The 13,019-nt window shown below is 48.2% G+C and overlaps 1 protein-coding gene across 1 annotated transcript in view; it reads right to left on the reverse strand.

The window, feature by feature from the left end:
• Nucleotides 1-1,292: 1,292 nt before the first annotated feature.
• Nucleotides 1,293-13,019, reverse strand: part of NLRC5 (NLR family, CARD domain containing 5) — a gene marked incomplete at its 5' end in the record, with an annotated part of 39,869 nt that continues 28,142 nt past the window's right edge. The window contains 15 exons of the mRNA XM_010154816.1: nt 1,293-1,374; nt 2,439-2,522; nt 3,659-3,742; nt 4,956-5,039; nt 5,214-5,297; nt 6,266-6,349; nt 7,388-7,471; nt 8,253-8,336; nt 9,240-9,323; nt 10,001-10,084; nt 10,169-10,252; nt 10,900-10,983; nt 11,628-11,711; nt 12,105-12,188; nt 12,736-12,816. Coding sequence (XP_010153118.1) covers nt 1,293-1,374; nt 2,439-2,522; nt 3,659-3,742; nt 4,956-5,039; nt 5,214-5,297; nt 6,266-6,349; nt 7,388-7,471; nt 8,253-8,336; nt 9,240-9,323; nt 10,001-10,084; nt 10,169-10,252; nt 10,900-10,983; nt 11,628-11,711; nt 12,105-12,188; nt 12,736-12,816 — 1,255 coding nt within the window. The remainder of the gene's footprint in view (nt 1,375-2,438; nt 2,523-3,658; nt 3,743-4,955; nt 5,040-5,213; nt 5,298-6,265; nt 6,350-7,387; nt 7,472-8,252; nt 8,337-9,239; nt 9,324-10,000; nt 10,085-10,168; nt 10,253-10,899; nt 10,984-11,627; nt 11,712-12,104; nt 12,189-12,735; nt 12,817-13,019) is intronic.

Consider the following 13,019-nt stretch of genomic DNA (forward strand, 5'->3'; position numbering starts at 1 on the left):
CCTAATGCTGATCTTTAAATAAGGCCAGGGGCTCCCCCAGGAATAACAGGCACCAGCTGTCCACATCCTCTGCCCAAACCTTTGCTGGACCAGCATTTCCATCTCATTCCGAATGCCTGCACTGTCCAAATCAGATCAGTTACGTCTCCCCAAGCAAACACTGCTGTAAACAAAATTCCAGAAATAAACCCACCACAAGTAGAGCACAAACAGGTAAGGAAAACATTACAACAGAATTTAATAAATAATGAGAACAACGTGGCCGCACTCCTGTGACTCAAGCTGTCGTTCCACATGCGTAAGGGGCAGTTGCAGTCTGTCTGCTCCACTGAGCAGCAAATTCAGTGCCTGGGATCTTCTCCCTCCGGTTCCCACTGGTCCAACATCCGCTGTCCAAGCCTATGGCTTCAGGATGCTGGAACAGCAGAGGCTTGAAGAGTCTACCAAGTGGTCAGCATTTCAAGATCACCCCTCACTTCACCTCAAAGAGATTAGTGCAATTGTATTCCAAAACTCATAAAGGTCTAAAAAACCCCACATGAACATACTCAGTAGTGCACACCTCCTCACACGGAGTAGTCTCACAGTCAGTTTTATTACAAATTGGTTTAGGGCCTCTACTTTAAATCTTTTCACTGACATTTATGGTGATTTCAGACTTTCCATGTTATCACAGTATAAATATTGATCATTTTTGGCCAATGATTTGAGGTTTCAAAAGTCCCTAAGTTTCTGCTAGGAAACAGGCAATTCTGTTTGAGGAGGAGCCTACTATGAAGCAAACACACACATATTACCAATTTTTGCCTAAAAATCGTAGAAGTGTTTCATGCACAGTTATACACGGTTTTCAAACAGCCTGTTTGAGTGCACTGGTAACAGGGTCAACAGCTCACAGCTTTGCAAGTAACTCTGCCTCCTCTCCCGGAGGACGTGCATTCTTTTCTCGGAACAGCCTGTAGGTGTTGTATCTTGATTAAAGACAATGAAATACTCCGCTGGCTCCCTGAATGCCAGAGCAGATGCATCTCATCCTCCTGAAGAGGGTTTTGATGTTTTCACACCAAGAATGCTGCCTGCTCAGCAGAGATTCTTCACAGCCTTTCGCTTTTCTGCACAATAAAAGCTCACAAGAAACAAAACACCGTGAAGCGTTCACCCTTAGTTCAGTGCAACGAAGGAAGACCTAATAAATAGTTTTTAATTGCAGGAACTTTGACTTCCTGGGTTCTTCAGTGCAATTTTTGAGGGTAGTGGGAGACAAAGAGCAATTCCTAGTCAGCTCTTCTTCACTAGTAGAAGGAGAAACACAGTCTTGGATCTTGACTGGTCAAATTCTCAGTGAGGCCCTTGGGCACCGGATTGTCCCACAGCCTGCAACGACAGCAAACATGTTACTGTAGGACTACGGCGAGCGAGGAGGTGGCACGCCCAAGGCAGTGGAAGGAGGCAGCATTGGGTTTTTGTCAAAACAGGTCCAACAGTGAGACAGGAGCAAAGCATGGCCATATCTCAGTGACACAGCAGCAACCCAGCCTGCCTACCCAGACAGACTCACTGACCTAGCTTGGGAGAGAGGCTAAGGCTCTGAAAAGTCCTCAGGCCACTAGGAGCTTGCAAAGGGGAGGAAGAATTGAGTTACACACAAGCAACCTGGTTTACGTGAGTCATCCTTCTTCATCTACCTCATTTGGTGGAGTCTATCCCACAGCTGCCCACATCAGGGCTCTACCTTGTGAAGCAGAGTGCCCTAAGGAGGCAGAGGGGCTGCATGCTGTGCTGCACCCACCAACCTGAACAAGCACACAGGTAGCTTTAAGCTTTGTCTGCGACAGAACGTTCCTCAGTGGTTCAAGCTGCTCCCACTACTGGGGAAGACAAAGCCAGTTTGGGGCCAGAGGTAGCTCAGGTAGGAGCAGACACTTGGCTCTGGGCCCTGTGTTACCAGAACGTTAGCAGGTGCTCCTGGAAGAGTTACGGATGACTGGATCTCTCCTACCAAAGGCTTCTAGTGGAGTTTGCTACCCAGGGTTTGGAGCCACAATGACAGAGAGTGGGAAAAACCATGTGTCCAAGTATCTGCAGATAAGACTCCCAGGGCAGAGTGGGACAGGGCAGGAATGTATCTCAGAAGTGAAACCAGATGTAGTGGGAGAAAGAAAACAAAGGAAAAAATGCAACAAACTAGATCTTCATCTGCACCCATTTAAAGCCAGTAAGCAAGCTTTTCAGTCCCTTTTTTCCAGGACTTTCTGAAGGGGTGGATCTGGCCTAGAAAACCCTCAGCTTACTTGGCTTGCATCTGCATCCCCTGCAATATCCTTTTGCATGCCAGCTAACCCAGGCATGGGTCACGTCTGCCCCAAGGCCGGTCACCCCGAATTCCTTCCCCCTGCTGAGCTGCTGCCCACCCACACAGCTCTGGGACACCTGCTCACCTTATGGACTGAATTTCCGGGCACCTGGCAAGTTCCTCTGCTAGCTTTGTGGCCCCACAGGCACCAATGTGATTTTTCTCCAGACTGTTTTAGAAACAAAAAGAGAGTTTTAAAATGCAAAAGGAAATCAAGAGTGGAAAACAGCTGAAAAAGCGCTGGCTCCTTCTCCTGTCCCAGAAGAGCTGCACTTTCGCACAAGCACAGCAATACCACATGACTTCCATCAGCTTCATCTTTTTGACCATGGCCCTGTTTATGCAAGAAGTGTGTGTGTACTGCTCCCTGTGACTTCCTTCTAGCAACAGGACTCGTAAGCAGATCTCTTGCCCCCAAAGTACACTAACAGATCCCACTGAGCTTGGTACCAAAAAATGCTAGTAAGAACTACTGCTTCAGACAGAACCTTCCTGCTTGTACCTGTAAAACAGCCAGGCTCTACTGTGCAGTTTCCCTGCCCAAGATGAACAAAACTCAGTTCCTGACCCTGTCTGTGACTCAGATGTCTTCCATCTCTCAGCTGTATGAAAATACTACCACCCATTCCAAAGGACCAAGGAAAAGAAAGCTCCACCAACAGTACTTGAGCAGAAGATGACAGTATCTCTCATAGATAAGGGCTGGGCTGTGATGCCACAGCGCCAGTGCTTGAGCTGTCACCACCAACCCCAGCTGCTTGTTGCTCTGCAGCTCCAGCACAGGAGCTGCACCTGAGCTCCCTTATGAGCTCCTGTCGCCCAACACCTACAGTCTGACCACCCCATCCTGGGGAGCCTTGCTGCAGGCTTTCACAAAAGAAACCTCTTGGAGCATGGTGCCCATCTAGACCATCCCAGACACCGAGGAGACAGAAAAGCTTGCAGGAAGCAGCTGACCTGAGGTCATTAGGTGATATGAGTCATGTTTCAGAAATACCAGTTTGTCTTCCCTGACTCAAACAGGAGGCCTTCAAAAACTAGCTTCTGCTTAGATACCTACGCTGCAAATAAAACAAGTGCTTAGATACCTACTACCTTAAATAAAACAAGTGCTACTTCCATGCCTGTGTACCACCCAAGCAAGGCTGGCCCTCTGTGCGTGCAGCAGGCTAAGCAGGAAGTTAAACTGCAGAACCCTGGCTGTCTGTTATTCCTAAGGTATGTCCCCTTTTCAGGAGTGCTGTGATTGGAGGCTCAACAAGAGAAAACAAGTCTTCCTGGGGTTGCCCTCAGGGCTGTACTCACTCTAACATCTTCAGCTTTTCCATCCCCGGGAGAGCACTGGCCAACTCTCCGGCTCCTCCATCTCCAAGGGCGTTCCAAGACAGTCTAGGACAGACAAGGAATCCCAACTGTGAATCAGCTGATAAACACAAGGGGAACAGCAGCAGTGCTGGGATACCACTCCCTCACAGGCTAGCCTGTTTACAAGAGCTTATCACCCCTTATCATGGCAGGTAAACATTCCATGCTTTACCAGCTTAATTTTGGCGAGTTTCCTCAGTTTCAACACATATTTCCATGTATGACGCATATTTCCATGTATGACATACTTTCCTTTCTACTGGCTGAACAGCTATTTCCCCTCTCACATGGAAAACAAACCTAGTGTGGTATCAGTCAATCCTTCACTCTGCTGAAGGATCCCAGGGGCACCCTACACAGTCCTTCCTCTGCCCAAGTATGGGGAATTCTGGAATTTCTGTACAGCATACAGGAGCCAAAACTGAAAGGCAGGACAGGATCCAGCTCAAGAATTGGGACATTCCACCAAACAAGGTCACGGTCATGGCCTGTTGTGGGATTTCATGGGTATCAGCATGCTGCCTGCTATGTCACTCAGCATTCCCAAGGACAGAGCTCCCATGTGTCTCTACTGACATGACAAGACCCCTCCTAACACTACTATTAAAGGAGAATTTTCCCCATCTGTTAGTAATGCAGGATAAGTGACTAACCACACGGTTAACAAGTCTTAGTACCATGCTGCAAGCAACACGTGTACGCACTGAATATTGCTTTACTCATCCCGTAACCCCACCAGACCACTGCCAGAAGTCTCCCGAGTCTAGCAATAAAATCCTGGCTTTGACCTAACGCCCTGAACCCTAAGAGAGCTGTTCTCTCCACACAAATACCTTCTGGAGGAGGGAGAAGAAAGTCTGGTGGGCTTATGACCCATGCATTACTTTATTCAAACCATCCATGAGGACTTGGCAGGAAATAAGAGTAGTGTGACAATCAAGCATCACCCAGCTGGCCACAGCAGAGATGCCCAGAGAGCCTAGGTCTCACAAATCTATATCCTGATCCTCTTCACTTTCAGCTTTCAGTAAGTTGATAGTTATACCAGGAAATTTTTAGCAGTGACTTTAGTCAATTAGTAAATTACTAGTAAATTTATGACTAAAAAGGACTTAGTGGTAAGTATCATTAAGTATTTAGCAGGATTAGCAGTGTACTGCAGTTGAAAACAGGAACAGACAGTAAAACGAGAGTAACCTGTGCACTGAAGGATCTCCCCATCCCTTCCCACACTCACATTATCTCCTCCATGGAAGGGCAGTGTCGGAAGCTGCGAGAAAGGGATTTTGAAGCCTCATCAGTGATTCCACAGAGTTTCAAGCTGAAGCAGTGGGGAGAGAAAAAAAAAAAAAAAAGAGAGGGCACAAACGTGCTGATGTCAGAACCGGTGGGGAATATGGCACCAGCACCGTCTGCTGCGCTCCTGCCCTGGCAATGCTGTACGAAGGAAGGCAGCCACGCTCTGCCCGGCAGCCTTCGGTGCTCTGGTACTCACTCAATCTTCCGGAGGTGTTCAAAGCATGGCAGCCCCTCGGAGAGGGCATGGATGCTTCCTTCCCCAAGGTCATTTTCTGATAAACTGTAAGAGTAATGGAAAAGCTTTGAGTGGATGCAGAAAAAGCAGATGCAGGCAAAGAAAAGCCATCACAGAAATGTAACTGAATTAGCAAGTCAGTAACTAGCACCCAGACTGAGTGAGAACTCCACGCAGCAGGGACAAGCCGGAAGGACACGTGGCAACTCAGGGTCAATTCCCTGCCTGGTAAAATGGGAATGACAACCTTGCTCTAACTCCCAACGTAAGTCTGTTCAGCAGTGAATTGCTCGCAGACAGTAACGTGGGGTTACAGCAGCGGCTACAATGGACAGACCTGCAGCACATCATGTGTCTGGTTTCACATGCAACACCAGTTATACTGGAGTTAATGACTGGTGTGACTGGAGAGGAAGTGACAGTAAGGGAGAGTGGGAAGACGACACTGCCCTCAAAGACTCAGGGGGCAGCAGTAACTGCCTTCCAGCCTTTTCCAGGGTGCGCTGCTCTATCCTCATCTACCAGCAAACACAAGCCATGGCAACACCTTCCCTGCTCTGACATATCTCACACCGAAATTACCAACACCCTGATTCAGCTTGTTATTTAACAATAAACACACAACGAAGAACGGTGGCATGAAGAATGCAGGAAGAAGAGTTAATTCACATCACCTCCATTCTTTCAGTTCCATATTTAGAAATTCTGTCACTCCCCAGCTCACTGCATACAGTAGTTCAAAGGCAGGTGGCTACACGACAGACAAGGCTCAACATCTGAAGCGATCTAAGCTGCCCCGCAGGCAGTGCACTGCACTGACCTTCAGAGTGTCTCCTCTCATCCTGCAAAAAGTGGCCAGGATGGGTGGAGGGATTTCTCTCTGCTGAGTCACCCTGAACACAGCAAGGGCCTATGTGACAGCCTCAGGCCTGTGAGCTGAAACGATTCCCACCTGCAGTGCAATACTACTCTATACATCTGGCCCTATCGCAAGGGAACCTGCCACGGCCTACCTTATCTCTTCCAGCAGCACACATGTCACCAGGGCTCTGGCCAGCTCCTTCCCTCCCACTGGCCCAATGTTGTTGTTCTGTAAGCTAACAGAAAAAACAAGTATTTGAGGATCAATTTAGAGTAAAGCTGTAACAAAAGTGCCAAAAAGTTAACTGCTACATCTTTTAAATCAGCGCCCAGCGCTGATAATAACCTGGGATTCTTGTGGAATAGTCTCAATAAGGGGCCTGGAAAACAGGGAGGTAACCGCAGGGGCCAGCAATATGGCTAGCACACAGCTCCTGTTGCATTCAGCAACGCTTAGACCTAAGGATGTGGAAGTTCAGTGGATCTGCCCGTGCTCACAAAGGAGCACAGTCAGCCAGTCCTTGAAAAAGCAGGAGTCGGCTTCCAGCTCTGTGCACATGGGGTTGGTTTGAGAAGAGTAAGGAATGGCCTTAAGAACAGAGCAGGTGAGAAATCTCATGTCTCCAGATTTTCCAATACCTTTCCAGTGAAGATAAGCACCTACCCAGAGGAGTAGTACCCAAAGTCTCCCACCACTCAGATTCCTTTTCCAAGCTATCTTTTGACAATACCTTAGGGACAGGCTGGAAGAGACACCACTAGGCTAACTGAGCCCAGGGAGCTCTTCTAGCCCACCAACTCCTTGCTTTGCTACTGTGAAACAGTATGAGAAAGTCCTATGTGTTAGAGCCCTGTAAAGACTCTCATAAAAAGTTTAAAAATATAATACCACTGACTTCAGGGGGAAAAAATCACCCAAAGGTGCCTGCACTAAACAGTGAAGGACCTCAAAAGGTGCTCATGTTCTGCTTACGTTCTACCAGAATGAGAGGACAGCCAAAGGCACTGGAAGCTAACATACTCAAAACCGATTTTAAGGGTTATTTTACTGTATATACAATGCCTGGTTCATCCCTAAAGTTGATGCTGCAAGAGACTATGCAAGGAGACGGTGTGACTTGATGCAGCAGATGAGGGTTTCTCAATCCTGAGACACCTAATGTCTAAACAAGAGACCAGTGCACCAGAGTCTATGCATCTTCCCATGCCTTCTTACAACCACCCCACATATTCCCAGGATGTCCAGCTCTCCCAGGGCAGAGGCTGACACTTACTGCAGGATCTTCAGGTTGGTCATGTGAGGCAGACAGTGGGCAAGTTTCACTGCTGTCCTGTCTCCAAAAATATTCCTTGATAGTCTGGAAGAAGCAAAACTGAAATGTTACTGGCAGTGAACTACAGAGCCTCGTTCCTCACCCGTGTGTCACCCACACGTATCTGTGACCCCCATTCCTCACCCATCTGTGCATGGGACTGAGCTGAAAGCAGCTAATGTCCATGATTCAAAGGACACTGAGGGTGAGAGGAAAGAACAACGAGGTTTTGTAATCCTGCAGCAGAAGTAAAACTGACTTGCCCTTCTCAGGAGTGCACTTGACTCCCTTTCTGACTAACTTGTCCTGAGCTGGAACGAGACCGAAATTGTACTTTTTAATACGTGCCCTCAGACCAGGACACTGAAATCTGATGGTTACACGAACAGCACCAGCCTTTTAACTGTAACTTTTTCACATTTGTTCTTTTTAAAATGTTATTTATTTAATATGGCAGGGCACATATATTCTATAAACCGGTCTGGAATGGAACGATTGATAAAACATCTGGCTGAGTAAAGTCTCTCTCATCTTCCCTCCATTTTTGCAGCCATACAGATTAATGCTGATTTCTCAGGCAACACAGGCCCTGCAGAGCCCATACACCTGTGACACTGCCCATTAAACTGCAGACTCAGCTCCTCCCCAAACCTCCCACATCCAGCACCACACATTCCAGTCGCATGTAGTCCTGAGTTTTTACCCTGCGCTCGTAAGAATCAGTGGTTAAACTGATCTTGGCTTTACTGGAACCATACTGGATTTGGTTTCTATGCCATGATTTTTGCTCAGCTTCCTGAAGGGACATTGGAAATTACACACTTACAGTAACTCCTCCATGCACTTGCAATAGGCCAGAGCTTCCATCAGCTTTTCCCCTCCAGCAGGACTAGGACTGTTCCCTGAAAGGCTAAAATAAGCAAGACAGACTCTCAGGAACAGGAACCAGAACATACCAGCCTAAGATATTTTACTGTGTGCCTGGTGTGATGGAAGACTTGGGTCACTGCAATGATGGGCTACACAGGGCTGCAGCGGTGTGTCCAGAGACACAGGACTCTGGAAAAATGGCCTGGAGATGTGTAGTGGTTTTGTCAAGTTCTGAGTCACTCCTGCCCCTGCAGGTACTAGGGGGAAGGAGCAGTTTTCTCTCTCCCAGACAGAACTGGGAATTTCCTTTTCTTCAAGTAATTTCCAGATTTTTGATTTTTAAAAAAATTACAAGGCATACCCCAGAGCTGATCTGAACAGCCTGGATGCTATAATTTCTGTTCTCTTGGAGGAGGAACAGTCTGAATCCATGTCTCTCAGACAGCCTTGTCTAGAGACTGTGTCCTCACTCTGACAAATCCTCAATTTCACCTCTATTTCCACTAGCAAAAGCAAGCAGCGTAGCAACGCTGGGGGCCACCACACTGGGAACCCTACACAGCCCAAGGAAAGGTGCTGCGTGGATAGGAGACTCGTAAGATTTCCCCACAAGCTTCCATGATGCGCTTTCCAGGACACGAGTGAGCCAGGAATCTCTCGCTGGCAAAGGCCTCTCTCTCTGGGGGTGACAGCACGAGGACATGGCTATAACCTCCACTTTCAGAGAGTCCCTGCACTGCCAGAGAAAGTCATTTCCAGTCCCAGCTGCACATGGGGAGGACAGGAGAGGAAACACCTTCCAGCGGCTTGGTAGATTTTGCACCAGGTCTTCAGTGATAATGAAAATTCTGGAAGGTGGAACATTGTAAAAATACAAGTGGCACAGGGCTTCCCACCCAGGCTTAACCGAAATCATCCCCAGGAACAAAACAAAGGGACTCACTCGATTCTCTTCAGGTTTTGCATTTCCAGCAGGACAGCAGCTAGACTGATCAGGCCCGGATCTCCAATCCTGTTGTGGCTTAAACTTTAAAGAAGAGAAGAAAGGCTGTGTTATAAAGGAAAAGGCTAAGCGTCAGGCAGAGTATGAGACACTAAATGAGATCTCACGTCTGCTGGCTGACACCTCTGACCTTGGCAGCAGAATCAAAAGAGCTGCTTGTCTCAACTATCTCATGAAAGACTAATAGCTGTTAATGAGGCATTAAAAATAGTTGCAGAGAGCAGACAGAACACCACTGGATCTTGCTGATGGGTGGGAAATTACTTCAGCCAGAATACCAAGCCAGGCAACAGCTGGTTATTATTTTCCAAATGACTACAGTGGAGAATGGACAGAATCTGGCTAGAGAGAGAGGAGAAAAGCAGAGCCTGGGGTTGGATCCAGATTCAGATCTTTTCAGAGCGGGTAAGTGCTGGGTCCAAGGCTCCCCCTGGAGAGAAGGAGGATCCCAGGGATTCCAGAGAATACTTAAATCTAGAGGCTGATCCATTTTCTATGTGACTGTAGCAGAGTGGGGTCAGACCAAATTCTCATATTCTGAGCATCAAGCTCCGATTCCCTCTAGCCCAAGGCACCTCTCACACAAGCATTTTGCAACCTCCCTGCTTTTGTTACAACATCCCCACACCTGGGCTCTCCAAATGTTGGCACTAGTGGCCAACTCTCTGCCGATGAGACACTGCAAGAAAGGAGACACTTACTTGATTTCTTCCACGTAGCGCATATTCCTCAAGGCTTCTGCGAGTCTGGAGCAGCCATCATTACCAATACTGCCGTGGTTCAAGCTGGAAACAACATCCCCAGGACATTAGGCTCCATTATTCTGTACCACAAGCCAGGCCGGAGGCGAGCTGCCGTATCATACTTACATAAGCCTTTTCAGAGAGGGCATTTCACGAAGTCCCAGCACAAGCTTAGGAATGGCAGTGCCGCCGAGTTTCATGTAGCCCAGGCTAAAAGATGAAATAAGACAGAACAACTAACTGCTCGCAGGCAGTTGTGCGAGCACTCAGAGCAGAGGAGGGCAGAACACAGAGTGTATTCCGGTCCCGGTGAATAGTTTTCAGTTTTGTCCGGTAGAATTGCATTAGAGAACATGTTTGGAACCTGATAAAATACCAGTTGAATCCCAAACCTCTGGCACAAGAACCCAGCCCCTCATGGAGCAAGATGCCACAGTGACCACCAAAGCAAAGTTCTTCAGACAGTGACACACGCAGTCTAGTGGCACTTCAGAAGGGTGCATGGACAAGCCATGTCTGTGTGCAGGCCACCAGATCATCCTCCAGGAGCGAAATGCTGGCACTGGGATTGCTGCACGGGAAACACTCCCAGCTGGGACAAGATCCATGCAAAAAAATGCTACCAAAACACTTAATTTTTCCACTGGACATTCCAGGCCACAGACCACTGATCTCTGTCACTCATTGTCACTAGATGATCCTGAAGTTCCCTTCCAACTCAAACAATTCTATGAAGCACTCCAGCCATCAGGAAAACTGTACCTGTCCGCAGTACAGGCAGAAGAGAGGCCGCAGTTTAACTAAAGCTTCTAGAAAGACCTGGAAGGCTCTGAACAAGCTGGAAACACCACACTTACTTCAGCTCTTCAATGGCCTGGCAATTCTGCAGCTCCTTGATCAAGTAATCAATTCCAGTTGGTATAATACTGCTAGAGGTCAGCCTGGAAAACAGCAAGGATCAAATAAGGTCAGGTCTCAGCACACTGTGAAAGAGGAGTTCACTTCACTGACAGGCAAGCTGCCCCACCCCAAACCCCAGCCAGCACAGTCATCAGGGACCAGTAAGTTTGGAGAGATTTCTACACCTCCTGTGTACAGGACTATGAGGAATAAGTACTTCAGGGATGTTGACATGATGTACATGGACCAAAGAGCAGTGTCTCTGCCTGGGCCAACCAACCCCCAGCACTGCACTGGGCAGAGCCACCCCTGACAAGCCTCTCGCTTACAGGCAGCTGAAGAGGGCTGTAAAAAGGCCCGAATGCTATTCTACCAGAAACAGCTCTTTTACACAGGAGGGTGCAATAAACTCACAGTGTAAACAAGAGCCAAGATCTCGGTCTCAAATTGCTTTCACTTCAGAAAAGGGGAGAGGCGAAAAACCTCAAGACATGCACATGGTGCCCCTATAATCCCCTTCAGTGCGGACTGCAGACTGTGGCAGAGTCTGCAACCCGGACATGGCGCCCGAGAGATCACAGAGCTCACGGCCATATTCCAGACAAAAAGTGTTTCAGGGAGGATCAGGGTGAGGCACAGGGCTGAGCAAACAAAGATGTGGAAAAGACCACAGCTGGGGACATACCCAAACTTCTTCAGCTCTGGAAGAGGTAGCAAAATCCTGACTAGCATTTCGGCTTCATCACTGTGGAGCTCAACGTGAGACCATCTGCAGGAACAGAACACACCTCGGCTACATCCACTGACAACGGAAGGTCTGTACCAAGCCCCCCAACTAAAGCACACCGGTGCTGGGACACGGAAGAAGCGTCACGATGCTGATACTTGGCAAGGTCCCACGGGCACTCTCAGCCACAGTAAGAGAGTACAGGTTATCTGGGCACAGGGGACAGATTTAGATGCCTTCAAAGGATTCCCCAGGAACCCACTAGATCTATGGGTCTTTTCTATTTTCCATCATAACACTAAGTAGGGGACCCAGAGGGCAGGGACTGGGACCTTGCAGTGGCCTCTCCCCTGCTGTGCTGTGTGCTCTCCTGCACACACAAGGACAAACCACTCCCTTCCCAAAAAAAATCCTCTACAACGCCTGGGAAATCACCTCAATTCCTGAAGCTGGGTACATTTTTCACAAACCCTTTGGTAGAAGCAAGCACGCTTGATTTCTGGCTTGTACAGGCTTGATCTGTAGGACACAAACACACAACACAACTGTCAGGCATGATCAGCAGCCGCCCACTGCAGCGTCTGGTGCCCCTCAGGGCCGAGCTTAGGAACAGATCAGAGCTTTTCAAGTGCACCCCCTGGGCTCTCCTGCTATGTCCCATCAACACCACAGTCCAGTGCAGAGAAACACAGCCCTTCCCCAATGGCACAAGGCAACAACTACCACCTTCTTCAGCTACACAAAGGGAAAAAGACCCTAATGCTGTTCTCTCTCTCCGCATTCATGCGGAAGCCAGCAAGTGTTAAGAGTCCTCAAAGCACTCTTGTCTCCTGAGTGCTCCTCGTCCTGCAGGAAGGCATTTTTACCTCAAGCATGCCCAGTATGGGCCTGAAGAAGGGTAGTCTGAAAGACACATGCATGTCCTAAGGTTCCTTCTACATGTGTGGCCCAGAGGCACTCTGAGACTGAACTCATGGCGACCAGAGCCTCAGTCACTCTGAAGGTATTCTTCATCCCATGTGTTTCAGAACAAGCAGAATGAAAGGACAAATAACCACTTTCTCACCTGCTAATGACTGATCCCACTTTCTCCAGGCACTGTGGGAACCTTAAGCCTAATTGGAAGAGGGATTTATCTTTACATATCCTGGAAAAATAGAGATTAGAGAACATCATAAACCTATGAATTCTTCAGGGAGAAACTGCTATTTTCCAGAAGAAGAATCAGGAGTGGATGGCACAGAACTACGCTGGTGCGTGAATGCTACCCACACACCTTTGAAGAGGTTTACAATACTTGAACTCGTTCCAAAGCCAGCCTCTAATCCTAAATGAGCCCAGCCAGGGGCA

Source organism: Eurypyga helias, unplaced genomic scaffold (genome assembly GCF_000690775.1).
Source record: "Eurypyga helias isolate BGI_N326 unplaced genomic scaffold, ASM69077v1 scaffold13697, whole genome shotgun sequence".
NCBI classification, from domain to species: Eukaryota; Metazoa; Chordata; class Aves; order Eurypygiformes; family Eurypygidae; genus Eurypyga; species Eurypyga helias.